This window comes from Neopelma chrysocephalum, unplaced genomic scaffold, assembly GCF_003984885.1.
Source record: "Neopelma chrysocephalum unplaced genomic scaffold, ASM398488v2 Primary Assembly neopelma1_63, whole genome shotgun sequence".
In the NCBI taxonomy this organism is placed as follows: Eukaryota; Metazoa; Chordata; class Aves; order Passeriformes; family Pipridae; genus Neopelma; species Neopelma chrysocephalum.
Window position 1 is genome coordinate 7,938,007 of NW_020897720.1, and position 16,041 is coordinate 7,954,047.

A 16,041-nucleotide genomic window follows, 5' to 3' on the forward strand; every position below is an offset into this window, starting at 1 on the left:
ACAGATAGTTCTAATTAATTTATATTCTGAAACTATGTTAAGATAAAACCAGGCCTTTGAGCTAAGGGTTTCCCTGGCTTCTTGGGGTCAGTGAATCTGGGAATAGGGTGGTATGCAAAGCAGGAGACACCGATGGTGGGTTAACAGAACTCTGCTGGCGGTTTGCACGTACTTCCTGTACTTTCTTTTATAGCTGTTACTTAAAGCAAATAGGTTCTTTATTTGTATAAACTTTATTTCAGGACATTTCCAGAAGACCTTGAATGAACATACACGGTGTTTGAGTCCATTTAGACCTGATCTGTAAACACTTTCTCTTGCAGATAAGGCTGGAATGTGTTTCTTTCACAGTCACTTGATTTTTCTTTCAATTTTGACAGGATTTTACCTAATACCAATTAATTTCACTCCCACCAAAGACGTAAAATTTTTTCAATTAAGTTATCAAATCCTTTAACTCTACTGCAGTTAATGAGAATTGATTTTAAACTCTCAAAATGCTTACGTATTGCATCACATTTTATTATAGCTGATAATAATAAAACCTGATTTTATTATCAACGGACTCTGACATAAGTGGTTGTTAGTATTTTTTACGATGATTTCCAATGTGAGCAAACACTATGATTTAGAAATAAATTATAACTGCCTCTTTCTACGTGGAAAATCCCCTCAGTAAGTAGAGTCATGTAGGGTAAGAGTCACCCATTTGGGGCTGGTTAGCTGTTTTGGGGAATGTAGAGTTTGTCTTAGAGCTGTGACGAAACAAGTACATTCTTGAATGTTATTTATGCAACCTAAGAATGATGAATGTCAGACAGTAAAAATGTGCTCTGATGATGTCTGCTCACTGATTCCAGCTAAAATCATGTGCAGGGACATCTACATGATTTCATAAAAGCAGTGCACAATTTGTGGCTTAAAATAAATTCTTGCAAATGAAAATCAGCGCTCTTGAAAGCTCCTATGATTTGTAGTGATTTCGAGTATTTAAGTTTTCAAATAATGACCCCTAAAACCTGCATTAAATATGCTTGAAAAGCAATGAGCTGATGAAGCCAGTGCCCCAGTAGCCTCTTCTGTCAGTACTTGAGCACCTTCTAAATTTTTCCTGCTGCCAGAAGAAATTATCATCCACAAAAATCGCAGCTGGTGATAAGGGATCATTAATCAGATTCCAAGCCTATCTGCTGAGAAGATGCAGGACAGAGACCTGCTAAAACTGCCTGTGTTGCTGTGAGCAGCAATACCGGCTCCATCCTGCTCCTGGCAGCCTTCTTGCTTGCTCTGTTCTTGCTTTCCACCCCTTTTTGCAGGTTGGTCCAAGGGCTGCTAGTGAGAAACAGTCCTGAGTGGCACCACGTGTGGTGGAGCTCCGGTGGGGTCTGCATGACGGAAGCCACGCATTGTTACTCCTGGGGAGAAGGAAGCAAAGGCTCATGAGGTGTTGGGGGTTTGCTACCCTTTCTTTTATGTTTGCTCTTGCTTACCCTTTGTGTTGCCCTTTAAAACTGTAACAAGGCCAAAACAGCCCTCTATGAAACTGGAAAGGTACCAGCGCTCTGGGGACTCTTCAGTTTGCTGTAAATTACACTTTATTAAGGGTGTTGCTTGCCAATAACCACAGACCCCATGTGGTTCACAGCAGTTCCTGAGGTTTTGCAGAACTGGCATTATGAACTGACAGTTCGGTCTCCAGCCTCTCACAGTGGTTGGGTTTTGGGCTAAAATACTCTCTGCAAGGACCTTAAGCCTCTTACTGTTTTTTTTTCTTTTTTTCATAGAAGGTGTCAGGACCTTATGCAATTCTTCAGGGTGTACAAGTACTGCTCTTGTATACAGTGAGGACTGTTGACTCTGGCAGATGCTTCAGCAGACCTTGAACTCACCGTGGTGTTTTTCAGTCCTCTGCAGTCTGTCCATTTGAAGCCTGGAAGCTCTGCCCACCTACTCCCTGCTGCTCTTGCAGCCACAGAGATAGAGAGCCCTGGCACGGCCCCATGGTGTGCTCTGGCCAGGGCACCTTCTGCAGTCTGCCACAGCAGTTTAGGGGCATTTGTTCCTTCAAGAACCAAGTGAGTTGTGACAGGAAGAGACTGGTGCTGTTTGTGCTGGCAAGCCCCTCTGGCAGACCTCTCTTTTCTGGCTCTCACTACATTCCTGTGATGCTCAATCCCACTACACAACAGCTGTATATGGGTAACTGGGGATTTCAGTGTTATTTGTCTTGATTATCACAATTTCTGCTCCATGGCCCATCTGCTTTCACACTGGGGACTGGTGAATGGGCCTCCCTCTTTCCCCTCTTTAGGGCTCCTGTTTGGCATCTGTTAGAATATCTGTCTTTTCCTGCAAGAGTCTCCCTACTACAGGGAACTCTCATCCATGCCATTTCCTTGGGATCTCCCTGCTCCATTCTGCTGCAAGACCCCTCCTGCTGCCCAGCTCTTCCCCTTGAACTGCAAGACAAGCACTTTCAACACTCATTTGCATGAAAGTGTGAGCAACTCCACTCATGTTGTTCACTGAAAACAAGATGTAAATGCAACTGTTTGCAAATTAAAAAATCAGGTCCTTGATGTAGAAGGTCCCAAAACAAACAGTTTAGTGCTTGGTGTAGTAACAGCTGCCTGTGTGGTTTGAGGATGGGAAGCATGGACAATATGCATTTATCTCTGACAAACAGGTGAGTTGGCTTTATTGTCTTCTTGCCTCCTTTCCCAGCCTGTGTCAGTGAAATTCTGCAGAAATAGTGACAGATGATTCACAGCTGGGACTAGAGGTAACCTGAGAGGCAGCAGAAGAGAGGAGTGGAATGCTCATGTACAGGGCTGCTTGGCCAGGTGGGATTTGCAGCAAGGGAAAATAAGCAAGTAGATGTCAACACAGCATCACTGCAAGTGGGGATTGCACAAGCAGAAGGGTGTAAACACAACCAAAGGTATTCCTGTCCCATGTAGGTGGGATGGGCTGCTGCAGCTTCTGTTCTGGCCTTGAAAGGCTCTGTCCTGATGGACAAATGCTTTGCTGAATTACTCTCTCTGAAGCAGGGGCTTGCTTGTAGGGTCACAGCATGGACCTTCCTTGTGCACAGGGCAGGAGCCCAAAGCTGAGCATTGTGTGCCTCGGCTGCACATGGGACAGCAGACACATGCTGTAGCTGTGGTGATGTTTTCTAAATCCTAGTTCCTTCTTTAGATCCTTGACAGGTGTTTGCTCTTCTGTCCCTTTACTCTGTCTCCTATTGCAAACTACTCCCCAAAACTAATCTTAGTTGGAAAAGAATTACTTTGCTTTTGACAGTACATGCCAAGTCAATCTACTTTAACTGCAGATTTGGTTTGCAAATAATATCTCCTTTCCTATAAGGTTCAGGTGTCATTGCTGTGGACATTGGCAGGAATTTGCTTGACCATGACAGCTTTTACAGAGCCTGGCAATTAAGTTGTCAAGATACATTTTCCACTGCCAGGAAGCATTAATGGATGCTGGTCTTGGCTGGAATAAGCCCAGAGAGATGGATATTGTAATCAGGATGAAAAGAGGTCCTTGTAGCTGAGGCTTGGATTGGTCCAAAGGTCCGGAGCCCTTGACACTTGATGGAACTGAGATAAGGGAAAGGGCAGGAAACGTGAGGCGGAACATCAGAGGGAAGGAATGAAATCAACGTATATGAATAGGGAGATGAGCTCTCATGTTCCTAGAGACTAATGTAGCAGGAAAGGCTGGCATTTGGAGAGACTTCAGCTTTGCAGGTGCACACTGCAAACTACTAATAGTAGCAAAGTTCCTGGATATGAAAGTAAATATTTTTCCATTAGGCAATCCCCAAAATTTTATTGTTGCGGATTTGCTTTTCAAGTGAGAAAGATGTTGGAAATGTCCTTCTCTTAGAAAATAAAACTGTGATGATTCAACACGAGCTCGCTCTGTTTAAATTATATCAAAAATAGATCTGCAAGTAAGGATTTTGATTACCAAGTACAGAATTTGAAAGATTAAAAGTTAGTGAGAAATCTGGAGAATTTAGGATCCTGGATGAGAAGACTACAATTGAGACCAATCCAAAGAACTGCCAAAAATCTCCTTACATAAAGGACAAAAGGAGTGTTCAGGACCAATCTAAGTTCCGTTACCTTAGTAGTGGGCAAACCTTAAGGAGATGTTTGAAGAAAACTAAAGATATAAAGCGTAAAGAGATAACGTACACAGTGAATTTTCAGGAAGGAAACCATGCGTGGGCTAATACCAATCTTTGCAAAGTTGGCTGACTTCCTAGGTAAAGGAAATACAGTACATCTAGTCTATGCAGACATTAAAGGCATTTGGCCTGCTGCCCTGTGGGATGGTGTCACTTAGGCTTTGTGAGGTGGGTCAGGGACTGGCCATGGGGGAGGTGGTAGCAGATGAGCAGACGGCACCATGGGAGTTATCAGTGAACAGCCAAAAAGATGGGTTTTAGGACCGAACTTCATATTTTTGCTCTTTGCTGTTGTACAAAAAAAGTTGGCACACGGAGCAGAGCACTGCTGAGTTTTTTAAACAGGAGAAGAGCAGGATTCCTCCCGCAGAGCACAGGGTGACCTTCTGGGCTGAAATTGCCTGGGCTCAAACTGGGATGAAATACAGCAGTGAAGAGTACAAAATCATGCTCTGAGGTTAAATAATGAGGGTTTTGGCTATCAGTTGACAGCTCAGTTGAAAACTACAGAGGAGGAGAAAGTTCTAATTGCATTTAACCAGACACAGGGTAGATGTGAGCCTGCAACAAGCTGCAACCATGTGAGGGGCAGCCCAGAGCTGGGCAGATCTGTCCAGGAGGAGAGGGGTCTTGGCACGGTTCCTGCTCGTGAAATCCCCTTCCTGGCATACACTCTTGTATCAATCATTAGCTAGACATCTAGAGCTGGGTAAACACATTTTTGGCTTTGAATGGTGATGACAGGCTTGGAGCATTACCTAATAAGGTGGGACCACTTGATAGCATGGTGTGCTATATATTCCTGCTCCTACTTGCAATCTTCCTCGCCCGCGCAGAGAGCACACAGACTGCACTGGAGCTGTATCCTTGGCTGCCATGAAGATAACAGGCATTTTCCTGAGGGCAGCTCTAGCCCTTTGCTGCTGTTTTGGTGAGTATTTCCTGGGATACTGCAGAGATTGATCTAGCTGAATTGGAGCTGAATTTTCATTTCAGTAGGAGTCTTTGGGTCTTGCGACATGGACGAGAACCTTATTCCGTGCAGAAATATCCTTCTTGAGAGAGTGTAGCAAAAAAGTTAGGTTTCAAGATAGAGGTTTCAGCAAACATTATGCAGGCAACTGTTTCCATCTTCTTGGTTTGTAAGAGCAGTTGCCAAAGGAGCAGCCCTAGTGCAGGGCAGGAACTTGCACGTGGGAGTCCTGTGTATAAAGGCCAAAACAAAGCTGTTAGAAATGGCATCATTATCCATGTGAGCAACATAAATGCAAACTTAAAACTCTAGGGTTGCTCTGTAAGTTTATTGTGCTGCTCCTGGTAACTGAGAAAGATGTGTTTGGAGATGGACAGTGCCAGTGGTTGATAGTCATCTTAAGCACGCATGTTCAAACTTTGGAAAGCCAAATATTAAGTCTCTTGGGTTAAAATCCAAGAGTACTGAATTGAAAGTACCTTCCCTGTAACATCTGAGGGATGGATTAATATATATGCTCTCACGTGTTTTATCTGCCCTCAGAAGTGCAACGAAACTGTATTTAGTAACTTTTAATACATCCTATGGCCATTTACTGGCACAATGTAGAACTCCATATTTTTCCTAAACTAAATAAGTTAGTCAACAACATCACTGAATTTAAAAGTCTCATGAAAAGCTTTACAAATGTATTCTTTGCATATTAGTAATTTGATTTTTTTTTCTCCGATTTTTTCTTTTAGGTACTGCCTTTGGAGTTCAGGTAAGCTACAGATCTATTTATTCTGTTCTATTCAGGTTTCTGGTAAAGCAGAAACAGTATGTAATTACCCAATGAGCACATGGATTAAATCTAATGAAATCTTAGCTTAGTTCAAATAATATTTTCCAGTGCATGGCTGAATAATATTGCCAATTTCATGAGAAAGTAAAAGATCCCCATTTCTCACAGTATTTTCAGTTCATTAAATAAAAGGAAAAAGCAAGAAGTAATTGTACAATCCTATTATATTAGCTCTTAGACATAATTTAGTTACTCCAAGCCAAAGGCAGTAGTTTGCCTCCTCATGAGGAATACTGTCTTATGATATGCTTGAAAGTATCAAAGACTTGTGACTCTGATAATTGTTTCCATATGGTAAGACCCAAAGAACTATGTTCCTTGCATAAATTTCTGTACCTATATCACAGAGAGGAAAACAGCAGGGTCTGAGCCATGGATTTGTCTGCAGGTTCTTCCCACGCAGCTACGAGACTCCTGTAACTCACAGAGTGCAGCACGATCTGAAAGGATCCGCTGTTGAGCCGAGGGGCTCTGGTGCAGGGCTGGGCTCCCAATTGCCAGCTGCCTTCATTAAACAGTGTCTCAACCACAGCAATCCTTCCCCTGTGCTGTGCACCCCTGGACTCCATCAGGAAAGCATAATCAGAAACTTCTGTAGGGAGGATTCCCTTCTCCTGACTGCCTGAGCAGATTCCCAATAATGCCTCTAATTTGCCTGTCGGCAGGAGCTGCAGGCACTGCGGCAGTGGGAGGCTGCTGGGGGTTTCATTCCATGAGGGAGCCAAAATTGGGGCTGATTCTTTGCTGCTTTCACAGCTTGACTGCAGCACGTATGCCAGAGGCATTACCAAGGATGGAAGGTCCTGGGTAGCTTGCCCAAGGATCTTGAAACCAGTCTGTGGCACTGATGGCAACACATACAGCAACGACTGTGGGATCTGCCTGCACAACGAGTAAGTATTGCTGGAACCTCACAGAAACCTTTAGGGCAAGGGTTCCAGGTAAAGGTGGCAGCTTTGTTCCCCAAAGATGAGCTGGGATGAGGAGCAGCTGGGTGCCAACACTGCCAGCCTCGAGGCAATGGTGCTCTGAGATCCTTGACACTGGTCTGCTTCCTTCTAGGGAACATGGTGACAGTGTGGAGAAGGCCCACGATGGAGAATGCGAGCCAAAATCTGTCGTGGTAAGACAAAGTCTGTAATGGGGGCAGTTCAAACACCACACAAAAGGAGAATAGAGCATGCACAACTGGTCTGCACAGCCCAAAAGGGATTAAAATTTGATGATAACCAAAGCTAGGAGGGTTTTTATGGGCTATCTGATACCATGTCTCTCTTATTTTCTACTTCAGACTTCTAGTCTCTGTATTTAGGAATAAAATGGAAGTAATATGTTGGCTGAGGTTTGGATCTCACCACTTGGATAGCTCCAGCAGGATCTTATGAAGGATCTTGCAAAACCCAAATCACAATCCTTCTTGCTATGCCATTTCTTTTCAGTGGGAGAGAATTCTCACAGAGAATTCTGCTTTTGATAGTGGAATTAGTTTGTCCCCAAAGACTGAGAGTAAGCAGACTATGTAGGAGTGTTTTATCTTTATATCAAAAATGAGTGTTTTTTGGTTTTTTTCCTCTATTCCTGCTATTTGTACAGATTGATTGCAGTAACTACCGAAGAGCTGTAATAGATGATCACGTTGTGGTAGCGTGCCCAAGGATATTGAAACCAGTCTGCGGCTCGGATAGCTTCACCTATGACAACGAATGTGGGATCTGTGCCTATAACATGTAAGTCTTGTGTGTGGAACATCCTTCTGGATAATTAGTGACTTAAGGCTCTCAGAAGCACTTCTGTAAAATATTAGTCTTAAGGCAGGTATCTCTGTAGGTCTCCTTGGAACTGGCTGTTTTTAATTCTTCAGCCAGCTTGAGTTTTCTTCCCTATTTTTTGATGATGATCGTGAGGGGAATCACAAAAAACCCAGAACAGAGCCATGAACAGATCAAAGTGTTACTTATAATACCAAATTACTCCTAACACTTCATTCCCACGGGATATGGGAACACTGTGCATTTGCTGTGGCCATCTGCAGGTTGCATTCAGACAAGTCAAGCAGTTGTAGTGTCCCACAAGGTGGGTGGGACTCAGCTTTGTTGTCCCAGTACCTGGAGTGACATGGAGGAAGTTATTCTCAATACTTCCTAACCAAAACTTTTCTTTCTTTCAGAGAACATAACACCAATGTTACCAAAATACATGACGGAGAATGCAAGGAGTCTGTCTCTGTAAGTGCAATAGAAGTCAAAAATCAATTTTTTAGGGCTGCAAATAGAATCCTGAGGACCCCACAGATTTCCCTAGGAAACTACAAGAGATCATAGCACAAGGCTTACAGGGGTCCCAGTTCATGCTTTGCTTTTCTGGATGGTGTGGGTGGATTTGGCATCCTCCTTGCTCCAAAGAGAAGGTCATCCCATGCTTACCATATCAAACTGAGGAAGGAGGACGGAGAGGGATATGGAATGAGGAGCTGCAGTGAGTCAGTGCTTCAGAACTCACTTCCCTACGTGCTAAGCTGGCTTGTGTGCCCAGAGGAAGGGGTGGGGGGCAAGATTTCACTTGCCAACATTCTGTGCAGGTTGGCAGTTTTCTCTCTGGAGATCACAAGCATTTCAACCCTCAGCAACAGAGATTCAAAATTCCCATGCTGGTGGTTTTCACAGACGTAGTGAGATTCACAAGAGCACTAGGCATACATATTTATAGAGCATGGTGTATTGTATCTTTGTGTGAGGCCAACAGTCTGGTGCTTCAAGAAGAGAAGGTTCTGTATTTCAGCGCCAAAATTCAGGGATGTCTGAAGCCCATTCTCTGACTGATAGATAACCATTTTTTCCTATCCTTTCAAAACCTGTGCTGAACTACAGGGAATCTGAAGTAAGAAGTAATCACAGAGCTGGAGAAGTGTGGAGAAAACCAACAGAAACCAAAACAGTATTAGTCAGATTTACAGCTGGGGAAAAATGTTTCTTACCAAATTTAAGAACATTTTTTTGATGAGAACAGGCCCAAAATTTTATACATGTTCTTCTGCCTGAAGAATCCCTTTGCCACGATAGTCCTTTTCCTTGACTGCTAGAGAACTGGGATAACATTAAGAAAGCTCATTTCTGATTGGAAATTTAACTTCAATGTATCAGGGCTTTGTCCTGTTGCAGAAACAACTGAGGCTTGGATACAGAGTGAACAGCTTTTGCATCAGCTTTTCTCGCATAGCAAGGGCTCCACCAGAGCTTTTTGTCCTTATTTTGACAGGTTGACTGCAGCAGGTACCCAACACAAGTCACTAAAGATGGCAAAGAATTAGTATCCTGTCCAAGGGACCTGAATCCAGTTTGCGGCACAGATGGCAACACATATGATAACGAATGCGGGATCTGTGCCCACAATGGGTAAGTGCCATACTTAAAGTGCTCCTTCAGAGTAGCCAGCAATGCTGTGCAGTCCTGAGAACCACCCTGCTGCATTTCTGCTTATGCCTGTTTCTTCAAGTCTCTTAGAAACTGGGTTGGTTTGGGAAACCTTGAAGAGTAATAAGGCAGCTCCTTGGATTAGTCTGTGGGCTGGGCAGTGACTGGGCAGAGGAAGGAACAATTCAGAATATTGCTTTAAATTGCATGTTATGGGAAGATGGGATGAGCTTGTTAATGAGTAAAGTAGCTATTCTGATACACTTTTATAGAGTCTGAAGCCATAGTTTGCTTCATTTTGCACATGACTGTGACCAAGAGGTTAAGCATTTAGTTCCTCAATTTTATTGTTTCCCCCTCCAGAGTACAAAGGACGCATGTTGGCAGAAAGCATAGTGGACAGTGCAGACAGGAGACTTCTGATGTAAGTGTTCAATATAAGCCTTACTTCTCTTAGCTGTATCAACTGAAAGGTTCCCTGAAGTGACATGTACTCAAAGTGAGCTGGCCTGAAGCCTGGCTTTCTACACTGGTCTATTAAGTCTTGTCAGGTTCTTGTGTTGAGGATGCCTGAGAATCCCATCTGAGGCAGGTGTCCTCTGGGCCCTCCTTGCCCTCACAGCCCTGGCAGATGGGCTGCACAAGAGCTAGGCACAGAGCTTTCACTATGAATTCACACCTATGTCAGCCTTTGGGGTGGGGGTGGGGATGTATTCTGGCATATGGAGCACACCTGAAGTTTTGATCTGAGTGTATCAGCTGAGAAGTCCCAGAGCTGGTGTCTAGGACATGCCAACAAACAAATGAGGGAATTGGTCATTTTGGGCTTTGTGTTTGAAGGGCACCCTCAAAGGAAGATCAAAGTCTTCACTGTTTTGGTGTTTTGTTTATATCTATACTGCACAATGAAAAGAGGACTATGTTTTCCCTTTTTTAATTGCTTTTCTGACATATCTTGCATTTGAGATTGACCAAGCTTCTTACTCCAGTGATTTGGCATCTCACAAACCATGTAGTGCCGTGCAGTTCCTTCTGTGCATGAGAGGATTCATGCAGAACTGACTCAACCTGGCATTGCAAGAACTGAGCCGTAGCACTAGTGTCGCATCAGTATCCCAGCGTAAAAGACATGGAAGGAGGTTATGATGGAATTTTTTTTGGTCACAAAACCAGGTCTTCCTCACGTTTGTCATTGCTGCCTTTTGCAGATCGATTGCAGCCAATACCCAACAAGACAGGTGAAGGGAGGTAAACCCCTGGTACGCTGCCCCAGGATCCTGCGCCCTGTCTGTGGCACAGACGGATTTACTTATGACAACGAGTGCAGCATCTGTGCCCATAACGTGTAAGTGCTGCACATAGGACTCTCTTTTGGAGTGACTAGCCATGGTTAGTGCTCCAGATGGTTTTCTTTGGTGCCAACATATCCATACATCTCTTTCTGTTTCTCTTTCAACCTCCTGAAGCCTCTGTCACCTTCATTTTCTTCCCTGATGCTCTCTTTTTGCTCCTCAGGGGAGCTGTGGGAGAGTCAGTTCTTAATTTGAGCACAGTATGAGCGCTGTGATATCTGGGCAGGGGAAAGAGTGGGTGGGACTGTGGTGTTTGGGCAGGGGAAAGAGTGGGTGGGACTGTGGTGTTTGGGCAGAGGAAAGAGAAGATGGGGCTGCTGTGTAGCACATAGTGAGGGGACCTGATGGGTCTGCACCCATTATGTTTGCAAATGATTGGGATAAGCTGGTTCATCAGGAAATCAGATGCCTCCTTTATCATATATATAGGCTATGGGTTTGGTTTGGTTTCTGTGGTACCTGGGTGTCACAGGGCTCAGCTGGTGTGTGTGCTAACCCCAACCTCTCCCTTTCAGACAACACGAGACTGACGTTAAGAAAAGCCATGAGGGAAGATGCAAGGAGGAAAGCACTCCTGTAAGTGTACTTTTAGCTATAAAATAAGCACCATCTACTCTCTCTCCAGTCTCCAGGAAGACCCTGGCTGGGCTCAGTGCACCCTCTGTGCTCATGGATGGATGGATGGAGCTTGGTGCACAGGGCTCATGCTGATGCTGTGGTTCTCCCTAGTTGCTCACAGTTACTGATGCCAATGTGCTGTACATGAGGGCAAGAGAGGATAGGGACAGGTTGGGACTTCAGAAAAAAATGTCCCAGTACTGCAGATCTCTGAACAGAAATCATCAGAGGCAGAACAAGAACCATGCAGCTCATTTTAGCACAGTAGGAGAGAAGGCAGAAGGCTGTGTTAGGTGTCAGTGTATTTATTCAGTGATAGGATTTCCATTGCACTAGACAGGCAGGTTAAAAAATCCTTGTGCTCTGGTCAGCCAGGACAAATCTGCTCTCAGGTATGTGTACAGAAATAGCTTTATTATCCTGCACAGCAACAATATGTGCTGATAATATCTCAACACATTTATTCTGCTTATGCAGAGCAGCTCTGAAGCACCAAAAATAATTTCATGCATCCTGAGGGACTGCAATATATTTTCTATACAAAAGACAAGTTGTTAAAATGCTGTCTTTGCTTTAATTTGCTCTTGGACCATGTGGGAAATGTGGATAATAAGAGACACTGCTTTGGGGAAACTGTGCAAAATGACAGTGAAGTGTCAGTGGTGCTTAGCCAGTGTAGACTGATTTCCTATAGATGTTTGTCTATTTATCCTCAAATATTTGAATTAATAGATTGTAAATATTTTTGTGGCAGGAGCTGGTGAAACAGGTCTTGCTGCTGTTTTGGAAACTCTGAAACAAAATCTCAGATACAGTTAACCATGTCAAGCTGGACTTTATATCAAACACTTTCAATCAGATTTGTCAAGTTGCACTAAGGGACATTTAGATTAAACATTAGGAAAAAATTCCTCATTGAAAGTCTGGTCAGTAAGTGGAAAAGGTTGACCAGAGAATTGGTGGAATCACTGTCCCTGGAAGTGTTCAAAAGACCTGTGGATGCGGCACTGAGGGATATGGTTTGGTGGTGAACGTGGTGGTGCTGAGTTAACAGTTGGATTTCAGGGGTCTTTTCCAACCTTTATGATTCTGTGAAATGCTGGATTTAAGACTTGTATGCGTACTACTCTAGGAAAATAATCTTTTTGGCCGGCTGTTCCTTTCTTCCCTCTGCTAGCACAAAATACCAAACCCAACTACCATTACTTGACTATTTTCTAATGCAAAAGTAAACTTAAAAAACCTCTGATTTTCCCCTGACATAAGCCTTTAAAATCTGGAGGATCAGCGTGGACAGACTGCAGGTGAGACACTCTTCCATCTCGCACCAGCTGACCCAGCATTGCTGTTTTCCTCCCCAGGTTGACTGCAGCACATACCTGAGCAACACCAAATCAGGGGAAGTCATGATGGCCTGTCCCTTCATCCTGCGTGAGCTCTGTGGGACAGACGGTGTCACCTACAGCAACGACTGTGCGCTCTGTGCTCATAACATGTAAGCCCTGGAGGTCACCCCCTGAGAGCTCCACAGAGTTATTTGTTGAGCATTTTTAACTCTCCTTTCTCTTCCAGCGCCTCTGGAACCGAAGTTGCCAAGAGGCACGATGGAAGGTGCGTAGAGGAAGCTCCCCAGGTAAGTGAAACCTAAAGAAAAACAACAGTTTGAGCAGGTGCCAACTGCATAACTTGAACAAACGCTGGTTGGTTTGGGTGGTGTAGCCTCCCCGGAGGTCATGGCTTGTGCTGACCTTCCTTCTGTGGGTGAATAGCACCCTCTTGGCAGCAGGAACGCTGTGCACTTCCTGCACACAGTCAGGAAAAGAAAGAGGAGAGGACAGGTGAGGAATGAGTTATGAGACAGGTAACATAAATGATTTAAGGCTTTACACAAAGAAATCCTTTTCCCATAGTGGTCTATCATGTCTGCTGCGGGAACTTAGCAGCCCATTTTGGCAATATGGAAAGGGTACCCAGGGAACCCAGTGCCTCCTGGATGCTTGTGTTTTACAAAAGGATGTTCTACAAAGATTAGAGAATTGCCTGTGTTTTGAATGCTAATACCTAAGGTATCAGGGGATACCTGATACCCATCCCTGCTTTTTTTTTTTTTGTAAATGCAATGTAATCTAATGTATACCAACAATGAATCTTGTAAAAATACCAGATTAACTATATTTGGCCAGCTCTAAACTATTTACTCTCCTTGGGGAATAGAAGAACAAAGCCACCTCATTAGCATTTGTTTGAAAGAGTCAACATCCCGAGTCAGATATTTCATTTCTATACAAACAAACTATGAAATGTCATTCCTTTGTTTCCTGAGTACACTTTGTGCTCAGGGTGGGTGAGATACATAAATCAGGAAAGAAGAGCTCACACTGGAGAAACTGGGAGTGCTAAAATGCAAGGGCAGCTCTTCAGCTGGTGTAAATCAGCTTCAACGGCTGCCAGTCCTGCTGGCAGGTTTCAACACTCAGAACCATCCCATTGCAACAAAAGTCCTGTCAGCACATCCCCCCTCCATTCTTGTGGGCCATGAAAAACACCCTGGTCACAGTCAGCCCCCTTGCAGGAAGTGCATAAATCGTGTCATTTTGATTTGCAGATTATTTTTGAGCTGCGCTTTGTAATATCCTGGTCAGTTCAGCAAGGTATAGGGGCAACGTGATAAATGCAAAGCTGAATGAGTAATGTCTACCTTCCAGCCTTCATTCAGTCTTCTCCAGCATAAGGCTGTGAAAGGAAATTCCTAGTTTTCCATGAAGAATGAGTTAATGTATAACCATAATTTGTCCTCTAGCAGATCCCTTCAGGATCTGGCATAGGCAGATTTAGGCAGAGGCAAAAGCAGAGGGGGTTGTGTCTGGGCTCCCTTGCACAGAGCAGAGCCTGTGTCAGAGCTTTTGGTGTCCTTGTTCCCCAGCTCAACTGCAGCCAGTACCGAATGTCCACGCAGAAGGATGGCACACAGCTGATGGCCTGCACGATGATCTACGATCCCGTCTGTGGCACCGACGGTGTCACTTATGCCAGCGAGTGTACGCTGTGTGCCCACAACATGTAAGTACCTCCCTGGGGGTGGATGGATCCCTGAGTGCCAAGTAAAATTCAAGGGCTCTCTCTGAAACCCTGTGCTGGAGGGGTCCTGTCTGTCTGCCCATATTTTCCTGCTTACTTTGTTGGTGTTTGACATAGAAGTTCAACCCCAGAGCCCCACAAAGGGGGGGTGCATCAACCATGGGCACATGGCTGAACCACAAGGGCACCTTCTTGTTAGTGCTGTGCAGGCAGTGCTAAGGTGGTTGATCTGAAAATCCTGTGGCTCCATGGGAGTGAGGTTTGTTCTTGCTCTGTGGTTGTACTGGGGAAGGTCATGGTTAACAATGCTCTCTCCTTCCTCCAGGGAGCATCGGACCAACCTTGGCAAAAGAAAGAACGGACGCTGTGAAGAGGACATTACAAGAGTGAGTGAGAAAGGATGGGAACAAAGGGTGAAGTCCAGTGTCTGTTACGCTCATGAGGGACTGTTTTCACTCTGTTTTACAAACTGGGGGAGTGGTGGTGTACAGACCTGAGGAGATCCCTTGGGAATTTCACACAGGTCATAAAACAGCCAACATCTGTCCCACTACTGTGTAACAATGTAGGAAAAGGCATGGCAAGGAGCAGAAACAGTACAAAATCATATCTGCCACCAGGAGGAAACTTTGAGTTGGTTATAATAATGTTACAGCCACTTTCATTTCTCAGTGGGTGTCATTCCTTATGCTGGGGGGACTCAGTTTGCTCTCAGGCAGAGAGACTCATGTCTATTTTCTTTGTGCAGGAGCTCTGCAAGGGCTTCAAAGAAATGTCTCCTGTATGCACCATGGAATATATGCCCCACTGTGGCTCTGATGGCAAAACATACAGCAACAGATGTATGTTCTGCAATGCCTACCTGTAAGTATAAGAGTAAAACCTTTTCTTTCATGATCAGTTCCTGCACCTACTATGAATTCAGGGCTGTTTTCATGATGCCTTTTTGACTAACAGCTTATGAGTATATACTGGACATTTCCAGTGCACCATGAGTTGTGCAAGGAGATGGGCTTTTTGCATTTTAGGGGAAAATGCAAGGGGCCCATTTCTGTGATCTGTACCTGGCCTTCTGTTTGTTTATTTTAAAAGTATTTTATTCATTTTCACCAGCACTCAATGTGTCCCACAAGCTCATGAGGGCATGTGGAAAGTACTTCACCAAACCAATTGGATAGTATCAAATGTATGAAACCTTCATCTTTCCTTTAAAGATGATAATGAAAGGGAGTATTTGGGGTTTTGAGACTGTTCTTCATCTCCAGTCAACACTAAATCATCACTTGGGCCAGTGAAATGAGGAATGTGGCTTCAGCACTTAATATGCTCTGTGTCTAATTCTCCTCTCCCCTTTTCTCACCAGGGAAAGCAGGATGACTCTCAATCTCATGACTTTGGCTGAATGCTAAGTCTGTGCTGGAGTTCAGCCCAGGAAGACAAGCTCCCTTAAATGAGACTTGCCATGGGCTGATCTTCCCTAGTAACATTCCTTCAGTTTGCCTTGTTTCCTTAGCTCCTGAGATACTTGTTCAATAAACTGACTTGGCAAAGTTTCTCTGTCTTAA

General features: G+C 44.2%; 1 protein-coding gene across 1 annotated transcript; it reads left to right on the forward strand.

The window, feature by feature from the left end:
• Positions 1-5,000: 5,000 nt before the first annotated feature.
• Positions 5,001-16,041, forward strand: LOC113967205 (ovoinhibitor-like). The gene is made up of 16 exons (XM_027682615.1): positions 5,001-5,132; positions 5,918-5,937; positions 6,775-6,911; positions 7,081-7,141; positions 7,612-7,745; positions 8,186-8,237; positions 9,274-9,410; positions 9,792-9,852; positions 10,637-10,773; positions 11,296-11,356; positions 12,760-12,893; positions 12,971-13,031; positions 14,322-14,458; positions 14,802-14,862; positions 15,225-15,340; positions 15,840-16,041. The coding sequence occupies exons 1-16, from the start codon at positions 5,078-5,080 to the stop codon at positions 15,883-15,885; spliced, it is 1,410 nt and encodes a 469-aa protein (XP_027538416.1). The 5' UTR covers positions 5,001-5,077; the 3' UTR covers positions 15,886-16,041.

What these genes read in the sequence shown, in the direction of transcription:
- LOC113967205 (XM_027682615.1), top strand. Translation starts at nt 5,078, where the DNA reads ATGAAGATAACAGGCATTTTCCTGAGGGCAGCTCTAGCCCTTTGCTGC. An exon ending in GTACTGCCTTTGGAGTTCAG is followed by an intron (nt 5,938 to 6,774) that starts GTAAGCTACAGA and finishes CTGCTTTCACAG; the next exon opens with CTTGACTGCAGCACGTATGC. An exon ending in ACGCTGTGTGCCCACAACAT is followed by an intron (nt 14,459 to 14,801) that starts GTAAGTACCTCC and finishes TCCTTCCTCCAG; the next exon opens with GGAGCATCGGACCAACCTTG.